Below are 22,931 nucleotides of genomic sequence, written 5' to 3'. Positions count from 1 at the left end.
TATTCATTTCAGAAATACAGCTATATTCATATTAGAAATATAAATATTTTCATATCAGAAATATACATAAATTCATATAAGAAATAAGTATTTGTATTTCTTATTAATGAATGATATCCTACTAGCTCAATATATTATCAAGATATCCTACTAATTCATATCAGAAATATATATTTGTCAACCTATATTTATATCAGAAATATATCCTACGTTATATTCATATCAGAAATATATATTTGTTCACCTATACTTATATCAGAAATATATCCTACTTTTTACTCATATCAGAAATATATTTTTGCCAACCTATATTTATATCAGAAATATATCCTACTTTATATTCGTATCAGAAATATATATTTGTCAACCTATATTTATATCAGAAATATATCCTACGTTATATTCATATCAGAAATATATATTTGTTCACCTATATTTATATCAGAAATATATCCTACTTTTTATTCATATCAGAAATATATTTTTGCCAACCTATTTTTATATCAGAAATATATCCTACGTTATATTCATATCGGAAATATATATTTGTTCACCTATATTTATATCAGAAATATATCCTACTTTTTACTCATATCAGAAATATATTTTTGCCAACCTATATTTATATCAGAAATATATCCTACGTTATATTCATATCAGAAATATATATTTGTTAACCTATATTTATATTAGAAATATATCCTAATTTATATTCATATTAGAAATATATATTTGTTAACCTATATTTATATCAGAAATTATCCTAATTTATATTCATATCAGAAATATATATTTGTAAATCTATATTTTTATAAGAAATATAGATAAAATAAATATAATTGTTAACTAGCTTTGATTTCGAAACCTGAAAAGAAAAGAAAACTTTCTCCATACTTAGAACTATTAACCCAAGCTAAGAACATTTCCGTCGCTCTACCCAGCTTCCCAAATCAAAGTTTCAGGGAAATCGGTCAAGGGGTCATGAGTTATGATCAGACATACAAACAGAGAATACAACTTTATATACTATAGATTATTGATAAAACTAATCTATTCAAAAATTACATTATTGCATTATTTTGGCTGTTTTCAAAATAGTTTAAAGAATAGGTTTCTGAAATGAATTCCTGCGAAGAGTCCAGGAGGTTTGTTAGGTTTAATCTTGACTCCTATATTACCCTGTTCTCCCCTAGCAACCTCCTGACCCATATTATTCACGATCCTCACATCATATCCTGAACATATAGTAATCAATACTAGTCCCTTGAATACGGTTGGTAGTCAATACTAGTCCCTTGAATACAGTTGGTAATCAATTCTAGTCCCTTGAAAACAGTTGGTAGTCAATACTAGTCCCTTGAATACAGTTGGTAGTCAATACTAGTCCCTTGAATACAGTTGGTAATCAAATCTAGTCCCTTGAATACAGTTGGTAGTCAGTACTAGTCCCTTGAATACAGTTGGTAATCAATACTAGTCCCTTGAATACAGTTGGTAATCAATACTAGTCCCTTGAATACAGTTGGTAGTCAATACTAGTCCCCTGAATACAGTTGGTAGTCAATACTAGTCCCTTCTAAAATCTAGTTTTTTGTGGTTTTTTCCCTTCCCTCTTCCCCCTTTTCCCTTACCGTCCCACCTTCTTCCCTTTCCCTTCCCTCTTCCCCCTTTTCACTTCTTCCTTTTCCCTTCCCTCATCCCTCTTTTCCCTTCCCTCTTCCCTTTTCCATTTTCCCTTTTCCATTTTCCCTTTTCCCTTTTCCTTCCCCCTTTTCCTTTTTCCTTCATTTGTTTTCCCAAAACCCAATGAAAACAGAAAAATATACACCCCTGGTCTATTGTCTGGTCTGTTAGTCCATATGGTCTCTTCATACAGTTGGTCGTACATACTGTCTCTTGATACAGTTGGTAGTTCATGGTAGTCTCTCAACTTTCGATATACAAGTCTCTTCTGATACAGATGGTAGTCCGTAATGGTCTTTTGATACACTTGGCAGTCCACACTACTTGTCTCTTTAAAGTTGGTAGTCCATATTAGCCACTTAGATATAGTTGGTAGTCCATATTAGCCACTTAGATATAGTTGGTAGTCCATATTAGCCCCTTAGATATAGTTGGTAGTCCATAAAAGTCTCTTATATACAGTTGGTATTCTATGCTAGTCTCTTAATACAGTAGGCTGTCCATTCTAGTCCCTAAATTTCAGTTGGTAGTCCATTCTAGTCTCTCAGCTACATTTGGTAGTCCTCAGTTGTATATTAGCTACAGTTGGTAGTCCTAAATGTCGTCTATTACAATTGGTTTACACAGTGTAACAATCGCAGCAGGTTGATTTAAAAATATAACTTTGGGTAGAAAACATGGCTTATAATAAAAAAAGATGGAATAAAATAGAAATTATTTAGATCTTTACAAACAACAGAAAATGATGGCTTGGCAGAAATAAGATCAACAATTTCTTATTATCAAGTAAGGTTATAGGGTTTTTTTCTAGAAGAAATTTTAAGGTTTGTATAGCTGAATTAGGAAAATAAAGGATTTTGAGGGAAAAAGCAGGGGGTTTTTCTAGAAGAAATTTTACGGTTTGTACAGCAGGATCAGGAGAATAAAGGATTTTGAAGAAAAAAACAGGGGTTTTTCCAGAAAAAAAAATTACGGTTTGTATAGCAGGATCAGGAAAATATAGGATTTTGAGGAAAAAACAGGGGTTTTTTCTAGAAGAAATGTTAAGGTTTGTAGAGCTGGATCAGGAAAATAAAGGATTTTGAGGGAATAACAGGGGTTTTTCTAGAAGAAATGTTAAGGTTTGTATAGCTGGATCAGGAAAATAAAGGATTTTGAGGAAAAAACAGGGTTTTTTTTCCAGAAGAAATGTTAAGGTTTGTAGAGCTGGATCAGGGAAAAAAAGGATTTTGAGGGGAAAACAGGGGTTTTTCCAGAAGAAATGTTAAGGTTTGTATAGCTGGATCAGGAAAATAAAGAATTTTGAGGGGAAAAAACACCCTGAAGAGAAGGGGAAAATGTGATATTTTAATTCACAATTTACATTTTCTTATTCTCTTACAGAATCTAAATTAGAAAATTTTACATTACTATTTACCTGGGGCAGGTTTTCCTATTGAGCCAGGTTTCACCCACTTATTCATCTTTTCATTTTTTCATTTAATTAATTAAAAAATTAGTTGAATAAGATTTAACAGAATAAATGAACTTCATTTTCATTACATTCAATTAATTAATTATGAACTTAGTTTAATAAGATTTAACAGAATAAATGAACTTCATCTTTTCATTATATTCAATTAATTAATTATAAACTTAGTTTATTAAGATTTGACAGAATGAATGAACTTTATCTTTAATTATATTCAATTAATTAATTATATACTTAGTTGAATAAGATTTAACAGAATGAATGAACTTTATCTTTAATTATATTCAATTAGTTAATTATATACTTAGTTGAATAAGATTTAACAGAATGAATGAACTTCATCTTTTCATTATATTCATTTAATCAATTATAAACTTAGTTTAATAAGATTAAAGAGAATGAATGAACTTCATCTTTACATTTTTTCATTTAATTAATTTTAAACTTAGTTTAATAAGATTTAACAGAATGAATGAACTTTATTTTTTCATTTTTTCATTTAATTAATTATATACTTAGTTTAATAAGATTTAAGAAAATTAGTGAACTTAATCTTTTCATTATATTCATTATAAACTTGAAAATGAAATCAAATGAAATCAAATCACACCAAATAAAATATAATTAGAGTTTTGAGGACGTCTTACTCCCGACATTTTAAACCCAAAGTGATTTTACTAAATCCAGAATGAGATATGGTTTTAAGAGAAAATAAAATTTATCAATTATTGAAATATTCCTTCTTGAATGTTCCACATAGAAGGGTAGATTCAGTTTGCCCGTAACCCTCTTTTAATCAGAAAATGTCAATTAGAAGAATTAGGTTATTACAATGATCCAGATTAAAAAAAAAAAGAATTGATTAAATACAGTGTCATCTACTAAAATCGGCAATTTATAAAAATGACTTTTTAAAAGAATTCATTCATACAACATTTTTATAAAACTGTCAAATAATTGTTTTAATGACTTTTACAGAAACATGTATTTTATTTATTTCCTTTAGGTTTCTTAAGTTTTGATTGTCATTTATAATGGGACACACTGTACACTGTTCAGTGTATAATAATACAAATAAATTAATTATTAAAACTTTGTAAAAATTGCAAAAATATTTAAAATTCTGACGATTCCTTTGATAACAATACCAAGAGCTTCTTCCCAGCTGTAGATCACCTGTACACAGATTGTACATAAATAGAACATAATAAGTAAATACGAAGTACGTCAACCGTAACTTTATAAAATAGTTCCCCCTCTTTTCTAACCACCCGTAGGCTGTTACCGCACCCCTTCCCTTCCACATAACCACCCTAAAAAACATTCTAGTCAAATAAAGAAGTTTACCACCTTTCCTCTTCATTAAGATGTTCTCATGACGGAAATAATCTCTCTTCATTGAGAGGTTCTTCTTTCTGCTTAAACACAATGCCGAACTGTATCCCCCCTTAAACCTTGAAATACTAATAATACCTCTTCATTAAGAGGTTCCCCTGCTGAAACACAATGCCTAAGTGTATTCATTTTATATTTCTTCAGATCTTCTTGAAGCAAAGACCTAAATAAAAACGAATATCTCTCCAAAATATATTGGAATAAATGGTCTCTCAACCTTTAAATGATCCTAACAAATCTAACTCAATTCATGTACATCTGAATCTTAGCTGAACCGACCTTTCAGGTCTTGGATTGTACTGCCCCGCCCGGTACACCAACTACAGTAGGTAAGGCTAGCTGGTGCAGCTAGGTTGACGCGGTCTGACTAAAGGGTGCATCTTGTTAAAGAACCTGTCAAATCTTTCGTTGGGATGTTTAGAAAGATGAAAATTTCCCTGTATGATAATTGAAGGACTGCAGTATGGTTTTGGTGAATTATATTGACGTACTAAGCCTAGGGGTGTCAGAAATGATTTTTTTTGCATTTTTTTGAAAACGTCCAAAAAACTTAAAAAAGTTTAATTTTGATAAAAATTTTTGTTCTGGATGATTTCAAATATCTATCTAAAACTTTCTTAAACCGGCATATTTTTTCTATATTCATTTAGTTAAGAGTTTGAGTTAAAATAAGTATTAATAAATATTGCTTTTTTTTTTGCCGGGCCCTTAGTTTACCTCCCCTGAGTACTGTCCCTGTCAGCTGCCTTGCTGCTGTCGGTTCTCTCGCCTATACAGTCTTCCTACAGTTTTCTACAACTACACAGCTTCTCTAACCACCTCTCCAAGTTAAGTTACGTTTAATTGTTTTAACTTTTAACTTGCTTTACTCCAATTCTTTTTCCAGTTATTTCATACTAATTAAATTTCAAAGTTATTAATCTCTCAGAACCCCACACGACAAACTTCTTTAACCATTTACCAATTTGTTAAAATAATTTAGTTCCTTAATTTAATTTCAGAACAAAACTCCTTTTACCTTTGTTATCTATATTGAACAGTTTCTTATTATTTTTAACAAATCTATCACTATAACTTCAGTTAATTACTTATCTACATTGTACCTCCAAAGAACTTTTCCTTTTTGAATTAACTTTTTCTCTTGCTCATTTTAGCCCTCCTCTTTCACTGTTATTTCCAACACTCTTTTCTTTATAACTCAAGATTTAATAACATACCTTTCTTCCTAATCTTCATGTAGATATTTCCTAAACTAAGTTCTCACTATTTCAATATAATTAACACTTACTTATGTCCCTTTTCAACCAAACATTTCTTTAATTTCAACAATTTTTCAGTATGCCCAGCAAGAAAAAACCTCCTACCATAATTACCGGACCACAATTCAACGGTACAACTGCCTTGGACGAAGAAGACTTTACAGTCCTAGCAGTTGAAGGTTTCGGAGAACAAGCTGAAACTATTTTAGCTGACATAAACTGGTCTGAAGAAATAGTCTGTCTAACTGGTCTAAGATTATCTCCAGACAACAGCAGAGTTTCTAACAGCGCAGTTTTCCTGCTAGGCTCTATCTTCGCAGACAAACGAGTGAATATAACTAAACTATGGAACCTAGACTCCCAAACCCATCTTTCTCTAACAGTCTCTAATGCCAGCATCTTCAACTTCCCTAAGGGGGCCCTTTTCTCCGACTATGTAGACTCCTCAGCTGTAGCCTTCAAAGTGTCCCAGCACGGCTCTGAACTAAACCAGTCCACCCTAGCAAGCTTGAATTTCCAAGGTTTTAGTCTCAGAGCTCACCTAGCCCCTGTCAGCGCTACTAATATCAAACTCTGGATCTCCCTGCTGCCTCTACCTAAGCTCACACTTCTAGAGACTCACCCGCTTGCCTCTAACCCAAGTTTCCCTGGCTTCAAAGTTCTGGAAGGCGACATCCCTCTAGCCCCCCTCAGCTCAGGCCCCCCCCTTTCCAAAGACTGGGGCTGCCCCATCACACCAGCAATCATTCTTGGCTCTGATTTAGACCCTGATGCTGTTCTCCCCTCCAACCAAGCTCTTATTACCGCCCTAGCCGCAATGCTCAGGAAACCAGTCAGACCAGAGCTTCACGCTAACGGTTCCAAACTTGCCCCTCGCCTAGAAGAAATCCTAGAACACGGTTCTTCAGTGCTGAAATCTCTAACCCCTGATCACCTATGGCCTTTACCAGGCAACACCAGTCTAGTGGCTAGTTCCTCCACAGGTAGTTCACTGTTACTTCTACCTCTTTTATCTCTCAGGCTTGCTTACTTCCTCTCTTACAGTAAACTCTTCAACCTCTTTGTTTTAAACTTAATTTATTCTTTGTGGTTTAAATTCTCTGCAAGTAAACCTAACTCAACTTCCTTTTATGATTTAGTTTCACTCTTCCTTAAGCTGTTGATTTAATGTACAAACTTAAACTCTTTTTGCCTATCTATGTTTATGAGTGTTTCAACTCCTCAACTTTCTGGCTTGTTTACTTTTTAAGCTACAAACTTGATTTAAAGCTCACTAAACTTGAGTTACTCACCTCCAAAAACTTGATGTATAAGTTTTTACAGTGACCAACTAAACATGCCTTTTTCTTTCCAGCTACTATTCATTTATAAGCACACACACAACCTTCAAGCTTGACTTATAAGCTCGCCTACTTTCCCTAAAGCTTGATTTATAAGCTTACTAAACTTGATTTATAAGTTTACAGTAACTTTAATTATATTCTAGCCTACCTGGCAATTGTCAACTTTAGACTGTTTATTTATTTACAAAACTTGATTTATAAATTCCCAAACTTGTTTTAAAATTTTAGTTACAATTCCTGAACTTCTTGTTTGTTTCTTTTTCAGCTACAAACTTGATTTAAAAGCTCACTAAACTTGAGTTACACACCTCCAAAACTTGATTTATAAGTTTTTACAGTGACCAACTAAACATGCCATTCCTTTCCAGCTACTATTCATTTCTTTGCTTGATTTATAAGCACACACACAACCTTCAAGCTTGACTTATAAGCTTGCCTACTTTCCCTAAAGCTTGATTTATAAGCTTCCTAAACTTGATTTATTAGTTTACAGTAACCTTTAATTCTATGCTAGCCTATCTGGCAATTGGAAACTTGTTCTATCTCTTAGATTACAAAACTAGACTTAGTTTGTATTTCTTAAATTAAAATCAAGACTTAAACTGTACCTCTAAAATGAAAAAGCTTGACTTAAACTAGTGTCTTAACTTATTAAACATGATTTATAATCTAACATAGATTAAAACTTGATTATAAATACTCATTAAAATCCTTCCTTATTCAAAGTTATAATTAACAACCTAACACTTCAGTTCTTAGCAAAACTTGAAATTTAAGCTAGGAAACAATTTGAACGAAATTTACGGTTTAATTATTACAAAAAATTTAACCTACAATTTACAATACATTATAAGCTTGCTTCACTTTAATCATGCTTCCATTAGTTTCTATCCAACCATTAATTTGTTTCTCTTAAAGTGAAACGTTACCAACCAAGACCAACTCTAGGCGTGACCAAATATGGCCCCAAGGGACTCTTCACTAAGGATTCATTCACCGGAAACCTATCAGTGCACTGGAAAGAGTACTTGGCAACAATCGCAAATTACTCTTTATCAAAGAAGACCTGGAGTGCATACAAAACAGCAGGGAATCTTCTCATACAATGTCAAACTGAAACCAAAACACCAATGACTTTACCCCTGAATGATGACAAAGTCCTAATCTTTGTAGCCTGGCTATTATCCCGCGGTCTACATTCCCGAACCATCAGCACCTATTTATCGGGCTTACGCCAGGTACACCTTGCTTTTGGTTTGGTGTTTTTGCCATTCCTCCCTCCAATGAATCATCAGCTGTTTAGTTTTAAACCATCAACGGAACCTCTTTAATACTGTTATACACAAATGAAAATAATGCAAAACTAGAGTAAAGTGCAACCCAGAAAAGCTTCTTTAAGTTCTAAATATTTTTGTTCAAAATAAAAATTCCGTTTGGTTTGGCAACTTTTTTCTGCAGAATCTTTCCTACTTTCTGAAAGGTTTTACATCGGTATGTTTAAGGATATCTACTCGATATAAAGCAATATTTATTTATACTTATTTTGACTCAAACTCTTAACTAAATGAATATAGAAAAAATATGCCAGTTTAAGAAAGTTTTAGATAGATATTTGCAATCATCCAGAACAAAAATTTTTATCAAAAATTAAACTTTAAAAGTTTTATAGAAGTTTTTAAAAATATGCGAAAAAAATCATTTCTGACACCCCTAGGCTTTGTACGCCAATATAATTCACCAAAACCATACTGCAGTCCTTCAATTATCATACAGGGAAATTTTCATCTTTCTAAACATCCCAACGAAAGATTTGACAGGTTCTTTACAATCACTAAAGCGGCAATTTTGCGTGAAATAAAACCATTGGAACTAGATTTCATGGCCTGCACTTTGTACACTGTACAGACCGCACAAGAGAACTGGTTTAACTAAATTTACATAGTTCAACTACTTCTTGCTATTCATTGTACCTTGAACTTGTTTAATTTAACCTGTAAAGGGTTGGTGGCGCACACAGAGTTGTGATTGGGTAGTTGGTCAATGTTTGGAGGATTTCTAGAGGAGCAAACCGCGGCATTCCGTGCACAAACAGTGTACAACCTTCATAGAAATATGTCTTGTACAAAAAGATTACAACATTTAAATAAATATTTCATGTACAAACAATGTAGAATCTTTATATAAATATTTCATTGTACAAACCATGTACAACTTTTATTGAAATATTTTATGAACAAACTGTATACAATATTTATAAAACTATTTCATGTAAAAGTATACAACCTTTAAACAAATATTTCATGTACAACTTTTATAGAAATATTCTATTTTCAAATAGTAGCAAGAAAGAACTTATTAAATAGTCCATGCAGAAACAATGTACAATTTAACAAAAATATTAAGTTACAAAATTACAGATAGAGAGTTAAAATTCCTGTTGAAAATCAACCAACATATGAACTTAAAAATGAGAAAGCAGAGGAACGGCGTTCTTTATGAATTAAATAAAGAACGAAATACAATGAGTTAACGATTTTATGATAAAATGAAACATGAGAACCGGAAAACATTGTAATCTTGTTTTTCTTTAAATCATTTAATGTCGCAAAGGATAAGTGTCATGCGCTGAGAACTCTCATATTGCGGATATACAGTCAGGGGTTGGAGGGAGCTTTGCTCAGGAAAGGAATAACTAAAATGAAGATTAGGAAATGTATAGATATTCGTAGATCCTCAAATTATAAAATGCCCACAGTGGATATCGAGATCAATCGATCGGGAATATGAATATCCAACATAAAAGTTTCCAGCTCTGAACATTTTTAAGTGATATTTCCTTTGCAACAAGAGAAAACTAAAAAATCCGCAGCGATAATACTTGAGTGAAATCAAGAGCAAAGACGATATTGATTCCAAAGTTTTCTGGTTCTCACTGTACACTAACAATACCTTGAGAAAAAGGTCCAAAAAGGCTTGACCAAGCACTCTTGGCCCACCCTGAATCTGAGATATTCCAATGGACATCATCCTTGGTTAGATCAAGCCAGTATTTACCTAAACAACATTTTAAAGGAATTCAGTCTTTGCCACAAACTCAAAAATTTCTAATCCCTACATCTTTTCTTTGCAATCTGATCGTGTAAAACTTTGATATTACAAACTTGTTTGATCTTACAAAATTTAAAACTTGAAAAATTTAAGGTCGACGACATTGGGGCCTACTGTTAATCCGTAAGTATAGTTTTACTTAATTCAAAAGCAATAACTAATTCACAAAAATATAAACATCTCTAGAGATTCTAACAACTATCAAAATTATTAAACCATGACAGAAAAATTTTCCAACCTAGCATTTAGCGTGTGAGTGAGTTCAGAAAATCTATATATATTTTCTTTTGTTCCAACTTTTTTGTGGCAATTCAAATGGCCCCAGACTAACAATCGTCTCCATGAGATCTCATCCTTTGTGGATAACCCTATACTAACAGTCTAACATACCTGTCACGAAATGACAATATCCATAGGATGTGTGGGTGTGTGGAACCATTTTTGGAGATCCTACTGTTCCACTTGTAAAGAATATCTGCATTATCTAAACAAAAAAAAGGAACGTAAAGAATGATATTTTAATCAAGATATTCTGCTAAAAATACTTTAAAAAGATCCTATAAGAACCGTCCAGAAAGATTTTCTTTAAACAGATATTATAAGAAAGATATCTTCATAAAGATACCTTTAGAAAGATAATCTAATAAAGAAACTTGAGAAAAGATACTTTTAAAAGAAACTTTAAAAATGAAACTTTAAAAAAGATATTTTGAAAATGGAAATTTCAAGAAAGATATCTTATAAAAGATATTCCATGAAAGAAACTTTAAAAAGGAAACTTTAAAATGGAAACATTCTGAACGAAAAGTGAAGTTATTAAAAAAACCATTAAAGGAAAATGTGATACAAAAGGGCCAATTTTTCCAGATTCTGAACTTGAGACTCTTGGATGTCGAGAATCGAGATCAAGCATTAATATTTTTTTGTTTTGTTATTAAAAAGATTTATTTAATCTTCGATATCCCTTCTGAGTTTTGTCAGTGGAAAACAAGCAGCCAATCAGAAGCCAGAACATTTTGGATTCAGCCAATTGCGAATATAACAAGATCAAGAAAATTCTGTTTATCTAAAATTGCCCGCTGTGGATATCATGACCAAGCTATCAGGTATCCGACACTAGTACAAAAAGAAAACTTCTCAGCTAAGACACTTCCAAGATTAGTTACCTCATCTTTCTGAGTCTTGATGGGAGTATGGATCTCGTCAGCTGATTGGAACAGCTGATCCCAGCTTAACCAACCCTCCTGCACCCGGTCACCATTTTAGATTTTACAAATCAAATTAGAAAAAGTGTTTGATTTAAAAAATATGCCAAGTAACATTCATGAAATGTTGCTTTTCTGCCAAATTTTTAAAGAATAGCCTAACTATACATTCTAAAAACGGCCACAAAGCTACGAGGTTCGGTGTTAAGTGTTCATATGAAGAATAAATGTTTTCCAGAAAAAGACCAAATGGAAAATATTGCTAAATATTCATTTCAAAACAAAATATGAAATAAAAAACAAAAATTTAGTTTAGGTGATATTTTTAAGTTATGAAAACGAGTTCTGTTTTAAACTGCGGATTATACTTAAAAACGGGAAAGTGGGATTTGTCTTGAAAACGTGAAAACGATTCAAATTCAGGATATGTTCGAAAATGGCAAACCTGACATGGTTTAAAAAGAACTCCTTTTAGAATTTTTATTTTAACATATAATATGAAATTGGAAATTGGAAATTGATGTTCTCGTCATGTTTAATAAAATGTTGGTTAAATAGTTTATATTGACGACTTTTACTCTGAATGTGGTCCGTGTTCCTAAAAACCCAATCGTTCAATTTGTGCCCATTTCTAACACTCAGTTTTAAACATGGGCCAAGTGTTAGTTTTGGAACTAATGTCCCCTGTAGTCTGTTTGTACATTTTATTTTGTAAACAAACCAGAAGGAATAAAAAGTAAATGTTTCATAATAATTTTTTGTCAAATAAATTGATGTAAAATTTCCGACAAATAATCTTGATTCACACTACAAAACATAAATTATAGTCATTGAAAAAAAATGAATAATATTCTTGAGAAACACTCAAATGAATTTAAGCCGCGTCTCAAATCCGCCAAAAACCAGTTTTAATCGAGCGCCGGCTTAAATCTTGAAAAGTTGAATCCAATTTTAAGTGGAGCCAACCATAGTTGTGCCGCGTCTCAAATTTAAGCCGCGGCTCAAATTCTTTAAATTCGGCCTCAGAGCTCTTAAATAAGTCTACTAAAAGGGACGGACAACGTAATTTATATTGACCAGGTGCATTAAAAATTTTTATGTTGGATTCACAAAAGCAACCCGTTAAACTTTATTTGATTAATAATGAAGAGATATCGTCTGTTTCCTTTTTTGAAGAGATTTAAGTTTGAAAAATTTTATTATTTTTTTTTCAGGGGTGCAAATGCGTAATTTTCACTTTTATAGAGATCTAAATTGAAATTATAATAAATGTTTCACCTTATCGTAGGGTTACTTTGTGAATTGCATTTGTTACTTTAAAAATTACAACTTAAATCCCTTCAAGTGCTTTTGATTATTTGTTAAATGTGTATTTTAATTGCGAAGATTCTATTTATCCTGTAACTATTGAACACTCGAGCTAATTAAATTAAATTTTAGTTGAATTCATTCTAATAATTATTTATGTTATAAAGTAAATTAATTTTTCTTCTCCGTTTGTTAGCGTGAGTTGTAATTAGCCCACATTACTATCTAACAAATGAATAGAACTCTATTATAGAGGAAAATAATTCATTAAAAGAAAATGTAAATTTTAAGCCATTTAGTTGGAAGAAAAGTTTAAAGGCAGATGAGATTTTACAATTTTTCATAATATAGTCCTGCATTTAAAATTTCTAAAATTCCTTCCCTTTTTTGATTTTCTTGGGAACCTTCGGAGAAGAGAATTCTCATTAAACTTTTTTGATTTTTCCCGGTCACTTTAAGGAAAGAATTCAAGCTGAATCACTTTTCTAACTTACCAGGAAACTAATCTAAAATCGATAATTTAACTTTTGCAGAACTTTCTGATGAAAATTATTGGAAAATTTCTTTTTTAAAGGAATTATTATCTGTTAGATCAAGTGAAATTGAATCTATTGTACCGTTATGTATACGAAATACATATACAATATAACAATATTTTAAGTATATCTAATATGGTGGCGTTCCTTGGTCCCACCAATCAGTATTTTTGCCTTCACTTGACCATCTATACCAATATTATCAACCTAAGAAGTGAAAATAACAGTATTGCCTAGTCTGTTTCGGTGATAGTTTGTTTGTATCCACTAAGCGTCAAAGCTGCTGAACCAAATGGCACAAATCCGCGAAATTTTTATTTGTTATTATCTGAAAAAATATGAAAAAAAGGCTTGCAGATAAAATAGCAAGAAAAGCAAATACAATGATGAATGAAGACGACTTTCTAGCTTAATTTTAATTTCTACCAGGCTTTTAACCAGCCGAAAAACGTAAACATAACAGCTGCTTTTTGTTTTCTTGTAAAATTATAAATTAAAATTTTTTGTTAGTAATCAAAGCATTGATTTTAAAAAGTCGTCTTCATTGTATTGCTATAATCTCCAACCACTAGACGTACATGAAAGTATATTATATAACATACAGAAAACATTTGAGAAATACAAAGACTCACCTTATGAGCGGTTTCTAGGTCTGCAATTACACAATCCGCCTTTAAATGTAATGTATCAGGATTGTTTTAGGTTGAGACAAATCATGACCCAAGAGTTTAAAATAAGAGTTTTAAGACGGCACACTTCATTCAAACTTACATGATTTTGCAATACTTTCTTCAGCCAGACGTAACAATAAAAACACTTTTTTGATATTAAAATTAGGGAACTAATTCATATCCATGTTGGAAATATTATATTCAAGAATTTGGCTATTTCAAATGATAAGAATAATGCTTAAAAATTGTTATTATACTAATTCATTGAATTATTAAAAAAAAAACATTCTCAATCTAAAACTCACCTTCCCCCCCCCAAAAAAAAACAAAAAAAAACAACAACAAGACTTTATGATCTTGCGAGTAGGACGTGGGGGGGNTGGGGGAGACACGGGTTTTTCAAGGTATGTTAATCTGATATATATTCCTTAGATGCACCAAGTCTAAGAAGGATATCCTTCTCCTGTAGCTGGGTAGTACCGGGTAGAAGAACGACCTTCTGCCTGAACAATATCGGACTGTCAGACAATTTCCAAATTTACAATATACCAATTTCCAATTTCCAAAGACAATCTCTCTAGAGATAATTTCCCAAATTTGCAATATACTTATTTCCAGTTTCCAAATACAATCTCTCAAGTGGCAATTTCCCAAATTTGCAATATACTAATTTCCAGTTTCCAAAGACAATCTCGCAAGTGGTAATTTCCCAAATTTGCATTACACTAATTTCCAGTTTCCAAAGACAGTCTCTCAAGTGGTAATTTCCCAAATTTGTATTATTCTAATTTCCAATTTCCAAAGTCAATCTCTCAAGTTATAATTTCCCGTATTTACAATATAATAATTTCAAATTTCAAATCAATTTCTCAAGTAGTAATTTTCCAAATTGCAATATACTAATTTCCAACTTCCAAAGACAATCTCTTAAGTTATAATTTCCCAAATTTACAATATACAAATTTCCAATTTCAAAAACAATTTCTCAAGTGGTAATTTCCCAAAATTCCAATTTACTAATTTCCAACTTCCAAAGACAATCTCTTAAGTGGTAATTTCCCAATTTTGCAATAAAATAATTTCCAATTTCCAAATACAATCTCGCAAGTGGTAATTTTCCAGATTTTGCAATATACTAATTTCCTGTTTCCAAAGACAATCTCGCAAGTAGTAATTTCCCAAATTTGCATTATACTAATTTCATATTTCCAAGGACAATCTCTCAAGAGGTATTTTCTCAAAATTTCATTATACTATTTTCAAAATTCAAAGACAATCTCTCAAGTGGTAATTTCCTAAATTTACAATATACTAATTTCCAAATACAATCTCTCAAGTGGTAATTTCCCAGATTTGCAATATACTAATTTCCAGTTTCCAAATACAATCTCGCAAGTGGTAATTTTCCAGATTTTCAATATACCAATTTCCAGTTTCCAAATACAATCTCTCAAGTGGCAATTTCCCAAATTAACAATATAGTAATTTCCAATTTCCAAAGCAAATCTCTCAAGTGGTAATTTCCCAATTTTGCATTATACTCATTTCCAATTTCCAAAGACAATCTCTCAAATGGTAATTCCCAAAATTTACAATATTCTAATTTCCAATTTCCAAAAACAATTTCTGAAGAGGTAATTTTCCAAATTTGCAATATACTAATTTCCAATTTATGGACATTCCCCCCCCCTCTCAGTATCTTTCGCCTCCCACTGGCCCCACCCTCATTTGACTCCAGCATGATCATGATTGTGGACCATATTTTATCTAATTTTGTCAATTAAGAAATAATACCAAATTTTTTCTTTGGCACATTGCGCATCATCACTAATAGAATTTCTAACTATTTTCTCGTTTTCAAAATAAAGAAATTCTATTATTCTTAATTTATCCTCTCAAAAAACCTGTTTATATGCTACTTCTGGTGTCGTATCGTTTGCACTAATGATTGATCGGACTAACTACATTCGCACTAACGTTCATTCGGACTAACGTTTTATTTGAAGATTAGGTTAGGTTAAGACAATTTCTGGGCCGAGCGCTGAGGCTAGAACAGGCTAGGGGGCCGAGTGCCGAGGCTAGGACAGGCTAGGGGACCGGGCGTTGCGGCCACAAGTGTTACTGATCGAACTGATCAGCTGACTTTAGTGCAAAAGTACGTTAGTTCAATCGGACATTAGTGCAAACGATATAGCATCTTACTTCTCATGGGTATTACAAACTAAAATACATATACCATTTAAGGTTAGCAAAACCTGACAACCTAAGAAGAATAATAAGAAATGTAAAAAGGATTGTATCAGACTATTAAGACTATTGTAGACTATCATGGATTATGGACAAACGAAATATAGTTTAGTACTGCCAGGAACTATGTACTACTTAGGAAAGCACAGACCTACGAATAAGTGACTATTTAGTGGACAAATATGACTAGTGGATGAAGTACAAAAACTGCTGTAGACTGTAAGAGGGGACTTTTGTATACATAGTGAATATGACTATAATCTTCTCAAAATCAAATGCCGCTCCCCCTCACAAAAGTATTGATGCGAAACTGCAACTCATTAAAGGTCACTTGAAATGTCGTCTACAATCCCAATTATAGAGAAAAAATGTTGATGAAAAAATGCCCCTATACAAAACTGATCATCTACCTATCTGATATGCGATGCATGCAAAATATGTTTAGAATCATCATGAAAATACATTAATATTCAAGATATTAAAATTTATTCTACAAAGTAGTTGATTCGAATAAGTCGTTATCAAATCTAGTTTTCTGAAAACTATGTGGAAACTTTTTTGTTGTCAATCTCAGGATTGATTTCCATATTATGCAGACTTATGGATTAACTTAATTCTCTAAAATATCCCGTGGTGGCTATGCCTTGCAGGGATAACTTACCAAGGGAAACAGCATTGATTATTAAATTGCCCACATTGGATATCGAGATCAAGCGTTATTAAAGATAAACAATATTTCTTACATAAATTTATGATCTCAGATCTGAATTAACAATTACAAAGTAACTAACCCATTAGTAAGAACTTGCATATAAATATAAGTGAAAAATAAGGAAATTCAGATAACTGAGAATTCATGAGATGAGTCTGCATAACTGAGGTTTACTTGGTATAAATAAACCTATTAGATATTTTTTGGCTGTATATCAGTAATTTAACAATATGTTGGAATGTACAATGTACATATCTAACTAACCTATTTGTAAGAATTAAACTTACAAAATAATACCTTATACAAGCAAGGTTTATTATCCACCATTCGGGTACCCTGCAATAAAATAGAGAATATTATAATTAGCGGAACAATTAAATGTTATATTTTTAAATAACAAAAACAATGTTCCACGATGGCTGCCTTTTTTAAAGGAAACTTTGATTTTTTTAGGAAACATTGTATAAAGCTTAAAGCTCATTTTTTGTGTATATTCCTTAATCTTGGAAAAATTATTTTTTGTTACAAAAATCTTTTTATTTTCAAAGAATTTTCAAAGAAAACCTAAGCTGGCTTAAGAGGACAACTCAAGTTATGATCTTAAATAGTGGATGTAATGAACCTGAAGAACAACAATTGTGTAGTGCTAACAGACCCCTTTTATAATTAGTATGATGATTTCCAATATACCGGTAAAATAATTTGCTTTAAAACAACATCAAATACACAAAAGATTGCTAAAATGTCGTCTTTCTTTTCTAAAGTTGTATGGGTCTCACTGCACAACAAAGAAACATTTCATAAACAAAAAAAATAATCGAAAAAATTCGCTTTGAAAACGATAGCAATCTGTTTTCAATTCAAATCTGTATTTGATTCCCAATCTGTATTTGAATCCCAATCTGCATTTGAATCTCAATCTGTATTTGATTCCCAATCTGTATTTGAATCCTAATTTACGTATCAATTTCCAAGTTTTATTTCATTATTATTTTGTATTGTACTCCCTTCATAATAATAATAATAATAATCGCTGTCAATAAAACTTTAAATTCGAAATTATTTAAAAGTAAAAAATATAAGTTACCTGTGTCTAGAAAGCAATAATAATAAAAAATATTAAAACATCAATAACGAATTTTTAAAAATGGCTGTGGTACAAATTTTAAACTGTTCGGTCAATAAACCATTTTGTGCCATTTGATCAACATAAGGTTAAATCTTTGTAAATGTAAACGTTAGATGATTGCCACGAAATCGATTATATTTTAATGGAAGGACAAAAAATGGCCGATTTTAGTCTCGTTTTAAATACTGAGATTTCAGCCATCATTTCTAAATGCAACAACTAAGATAAGAAATTTAACTTGAAATTATGTATGGAGGGACCAGATTTTATAAATATCAAGAAACAGTTGAATCACAAACCGTCGATTCAAACAATTATTTTGTGTGCCGGGTCATGCTGAAGCAAAGTGGTTCAATTTGTTCTACGTGGTTCAACTACTTCTAACATTTATTAAATCTGGTCGACTTTAATTTACCTTGGCAAAATACACATTGCAGATTTTACTCCCAGGTTTGCAAACACATTCGCACCCTTCTGACAAGCAACGTTTAAATCACTGAAAAAAAAAAAATAAAATGTTTTTTTTTCTCTTAAAGAAAAAATCAAAACATTATATGACTGACAGGTTAAGATTTAATATTATCTTAAAAGAATTGAGTTTAAGTAACATGTACGACTATTTGTAATAATTTAATTTTTCCCATTCCTACACAAAAATATTTTTAAAATCTTTTATAGATTTAGTCAGAAAAAAAATATTTAACAATAAAATTAAATGAAGTACTAAATATAATTTTGAGCTAGTTTGAAACTATTGCGGTCTACTTTGAGAAGGGACAAGGTTTCGAGTTTCGAGCTTAAAGTCCAATAATTTACGCTTTAATCGCCTTTTTTTTTACAATTCTTAAATTACATGACAAAACAAATAAAAATACTATTCTACATACTAGATGCATGTATACAAACAGGTTGAGAAAAATATTGATCTTATTAAAAATTCATTTTAAAATCTCGCAGATTTATACAAATACTTTTAGCTAAGGTCGCTTGTTTGAGCTTTTCTTTATTTTAATTGTGAAGACGACATTTTGAAGAAATCTGCGAAAAACATTAAAAACTGCTAAGAGAATAATGATGACGAAATAATCGTTTCTACGGTTCTACTATGACCGGTTTTCTTCGATAAATTAGTTTTAAAAATATTTTCATAAACAGCAAATTAGTCTACAAATAATTTTTATTACATTTTAAGTCGGGATTTTTAAATAATTGTAAAAAAAACTTTCTTCTTGTGACTAAAACAACAGGTGTAAAATTAAAAACGACCTTGTGCTCTTATTTAATAATTGTACACAAATAGGTTGTCAAGTACAATAGTCGGCAACGCAGAATGCGTACACTTTCAGGACAGCTGTTTAAACGTCATAAGTGTCAACTCAAATTTTCTGTCTGACAAAACTAAACATAATAGTGATATTTTTAGACTAAAGTGCTTATCTTTTAGTGAAATTAGTGCAATTTTATGTGTTCTTTATTTCTGTTTTTACACTTTTTCATTTAACGTTCTATAGACTAAATAACAGGGTTGAAACTGATATTGTACGGAACCCTTTAACATTGTAATTCGAAAGTATAACGTTAAAACATATTTCAGAAATGTTTAATGATATCTTTGGAGAAGTGCTCTGGAAAGGTCTAATCGAGGATAAACCCCCAGATCCAGGGGAAATACAGGCAACAAGAAACGGTAATTTTCTAATGAAATGTCGTCTTCTAAGGATATTTAATTTTTNTTAGAGGGCTGGGGCCTGGACGCCCCCCCCCCCTCCCTCAAACTATTTAGTTTACATAGATATACAGTGAAAAAATTAAGCCACCAAATGAAGTAAAAATACTCTATCTGATTTTGAGTTGTAAATATTTTTTTACGTATTCCTACAAAGACGACATTTACCTCCACCGAATCTTGGAAATAATACCAATTAGAGGACATGTCGTCTTTCTTTTTTCATTTGACACGTATGACGTTGTGCGCAGTTGGTCGATTTTTCTGTTGCCATCTATTGTACTTGACAACCTATTTGATTGTACACCGTAAAAATGTCTCATTGGTATCAAATAAATCTTAAAGTTTTTCTCTACAATACTACACTTTCAGCTCAACTACTATGCCTAGCCGGTCTCTCCCTTTAAACGTAGACCAGTATTTCAATTTAATAATCAAAAATCACAAAGATAAAACTTATGCTAAAGGCGAAAACTTGAAAAACCAAATAAAATTGAATTCTATAAATATACATTTATCTCCTTTCTGTTAAAATGATTGAAAATAGCTAAATTCTTAACTTTCTTGCTGCTTCTTAAAGGATACTTGAAAAATTCAAAAAGCTGATTTTTTAATTTGATGTTCGTTTCTAAAAAATGCTTAGCTTTAGTAAAAATGTAATATTGGGAAAGGGGCATATGGATTTAGTTCATCTAAAGATTTTATTGACTAAGATACAAATACAATTTTAGGCAGATTTTATGGAATTTATGGACTATGATAAAATTTGATGGAAGATTTTATGAACTAAGATACAATTATACCAGATTTTACAGACTAGGATACTATTTTTAGTAGATATTATGTGTCGAAATGTTCCTAATTGGCATTTTTGGGGGGATGTAAAGAGTATACTATGTTCGCTGATATTTATCAAAGAAGAACCCTTGTTAAAGTAGAAATCTGACAATAGTGTTCAGATTTACCTATAGGATAGTTTTAACTCTGTTCCATCTGGGTGTATATACCAAAAAGCAGTTCTATCCCCTGCTTCATCTGCAAACTTCTCAATAACATCCACTAAAAATAATTTTTTTTCTAAATTTTCTTCTTATTTGTTTACCATTTAATGATTAGTAAGGTTTCAATGACCATTGAATATGCACTGTTTGTAAATGTGTGTTTAGAGAGAGACTAGTGTTTTTTTCGATGATTTTGTTGAATTTTTTCATCTATATCCGGATCCGTGGATCTGTATATATGCGGATCCGGATCCATTGAGCTAAAATGTTGGGGATCCAATGGACCCGGAATCCGGATATTAAGCAATGCAAATAAAGTCTTTGTATCAACAATCATGTCAACTTGAGTGTTAGCCACATCAACATCAATAAATGATAATATGCTTTAACAAAAAAAGTATTATAAAAAATCTGTTTCATCGACACCAACTGCAGCAATTTCATCTTACTCTTTATCAGAAACATCAATATCACAACATATACATACTAAAGATAAAAATCAGTGTCAATAAAAACATCAAAATCGACATTGACTAGAATAAGATTAAATTCAACATTATCACCTAGATCTGTATTTATCATTACTTCATCTAAAAATATAAAACATTGTGTTTATCTTTCGGGTTTGGTTTGATAATGTTGTCGAAAAAATTGGAATTACATGGATGAATTTAATATACAGAGTTACCCACAAAGGATGGGACTTTAGAGACGATTGTACTATATCCAACTACATCCAACTATATCCAACTATATCCAACTATATCCAACTATATCCAAGGCCGAATAATTAATTTAACCTTGGGATTGCCACAACTTAAGAGTTTTCGGTCGTCTTTTCAGTCTCATCTTTTTTAAGTAACCTTGTACACTGCACGCTGCAGGGTATAAACTCACAAGAATTCTTAATTAGATTTTAAAATAACGGTGAACTGAGAAGTTAAATTAAGTTAGTTAATTAAAGAAACCTGAGAAGTTAAAGTGCTCCGGAACATCCCACTTGAAATCCTAGAAGAAAAATTTTTTAATTACAAATATGAATGATGTAAAAAAACGTGGGACCCGGACATAGTTTGAATGGACAGTAAGCATAGTTAATAGAAACAGTACAATAGTTTAATAAACATACCTTGACAAGATCCTCGTAATTATAACTATTCCCACTGATGGGAGATTCCCTGATCACATATTTGTAAATTATATATATAATATATAAGACCAACTTGGGAACCCACCGCTGCCACGGTTACTAAAAGTTACTTCAACCGTTTACCCGCACTTGAACGATTTTACCGTGAAACTAAATTTTTGCTATTAAAGTCGACATACTCAATCTTAAAACCAAGCTAAAACATTCCCGTGGGCCTCCCCAGTTCCAAAATCAAAAATCGGGTTAGGGGTTCCTGAGTTTTGATCGGATAAACAAACAGACAGACAAACAGAGATTTAGATTGATTTAGATTTTCTTGATTTAGATTTTCTTTATTTCATACCAAGAAAAAAAGAAAATTTAGTTTTAAAGGGACTTAAAGGGACTGCTAGACGTAACTTTAAGTAATCTTCCAATTAAAGTGAGTCATGACATTTCCCGATTCACAACGGAACCCTTTATACCTTTAATTGATCAATGTTGTGAAATATATCGTCATTTTTATAGCTTGAAAAGTGTTCCGTTCCGAAGTCAAATTCTGAAGTAACTTGAAGGAGAAACCACGATTAAAAATAGTCAATTTGAAGAAGAGACGATATAACTAAATTGTAAGTGCCCCTCTAAAAATGGCGAGTAACTTAAAATTATGTCTCTGGTCACTTTAAAAATGAAAACTGAAAAATGTGCGACCCCTAAAAGTTCATTTTGTTTTCTCATAATGTCAGAAAATTGTTACATGTAAACTACATTTACATGCTAAACTTTACTTTAAACAAGTTGATAAAGCGCCCTGCAAGTTTTGTATTTACTATTTATATAATTACATTTTCTTTTCTTTTTATCAGGGGTTAAATCTTTGAGCAATTTTTTTTTTGATAAAAATGCTCAAATTCATCTTGCTCCAGTCCTCAAATTTTCTGTATTGCAATTTTAAAAAAAGAAATAAAACTTTAAATCTTTTTGTAACATATATATATAACATATAAT

General features: G+C 31.4%; 2 protein-coding genes across 4 annotated transcripts in view; one reads left to right on the top strand and one right to left on the bottom strand.

Annotated features, from left to right (window-relative positions):
• Window positions 1–22,931, bottom strand: part of LOC111712233 (acyl-coenzyme A synthetase ACSM3, mitochondrial) — a 30,616-nt gene that overhangs the window by 7,566 nt on the left and 119 nt on the right. Inside the window, exons 2-18 of one of the 2 annotated variants that reach the window (XM_023486799.1) lie at window positions 21,924–21,972; window positions 21,763–21,802; window positions 20,759–20,852; window positions 18,483–18,563; window positions 17,236–17,274; window positions 14,407–14,482; window positions 13,941–13,979; window positions 13,456–13,515; window positions 11,426–11,503; window positions 10,650–10,743; window positions 10,101–10,205; window positions 9,143–9,251; window positions 4,628–4,712; window positions 4,288–4,330; window positions 3,894–3,943; window positions 3,101–3,146; window positions 1,128–1,235 (exon numbers count right to left, since the gene is read on the bottom strand). In XM_023486799.1, the coding sequence (XP_023342567.1) occupies window positions 1,128–1,235; window positions 3,101–3,146; window positions 3,894–3,943; window positions 4,288–4,330; window positions 4,628–4,712; window positions 9,143–9,251; window positions 10,101–10,205; window positions 10,650–10,743; window positions 11,426–11,503; window positions 13,456–13,515; window positions 13,941–13,979; window positions 14,407–14,482; window positions 17,236–17,274; window positions 18,483–18,499 (949 nt within the window). In that variant the 5' untranslated portion in view covers window positions 18,500–18,563; window positions 20,759–20,852; window positions 21,763–21,802; window positions 21,924–21,972. Of the gene's footprint in view, window positions 1–1,127; window positions 1,236–3,100; window positions 3,147–3,893; window positions 3,944–4,287; window positions 4,331–4,627; window positions 4,713–9,142; window positions 9,252–10,100; window positions 10,206–10,649; window positions 10,744–11,425; window positions 11,504–13,455; window positions 13,516–13,940; window positions 13,980–14,406; window positions 14,483–17,235; window positions 17,275–18,482; window positions 18,564–20,758; window positions 20,853–21,762; window positions 21,803–21,923; window positions 21,977–22,931 lie in introns of both variants that reach the window. The other variant, XM_023486800.1, reaches the window with a different exon arrangement.
• LOC111712234 (uncharacterized) lies at window positions 5,248–8,519 on the top strand. 2 transcript variants are annotated; one of them, XM_023486801.1, is made up of 2 exons: window positions 5,248–5,377; window positions 5,887–8,519. In XM_023486801.1, exon 2 carries the CDS (start codon window positions 5,888–5,890, stop codon window positions 6,974–6,976), a length of 1,089 nt encoding a protein of 362 aa, XP_023342569.1. In that variant the 5' UTR covers window positions 5,248–5,377; window position 5,887; the 3' UTR covers window positions 6,977–8,519. The 2 variants fall into 2 exon arrangements, with proteins under 2 accessions (XP_023342569.1, XP_023342570.1); XM_023486802.1 differs by having other exon boundaries at window positions 5,248–5,382.

Source organism: Eurytemora carolleeae, unplaced genomic scaffold, assembly GCF_000591075.1.
Source record: "Eurytemora carolleeae unplaced genomic scaffold, Eaff_2.0 scaffold1245, whole genome shotgun sequence".
NCBI classification, from domain to species: Eukaryota; Metazoa; Arthropoda; class Copepoda; order Calanoida; family Temoridae; genus Eurytemora; species Eurytemora carolleeae.
The sequence above is the reverse complement of the archived record's forward strand: the minus strand, read 5'-3'. Positions and strand labels throughout refer to the sequence as shown.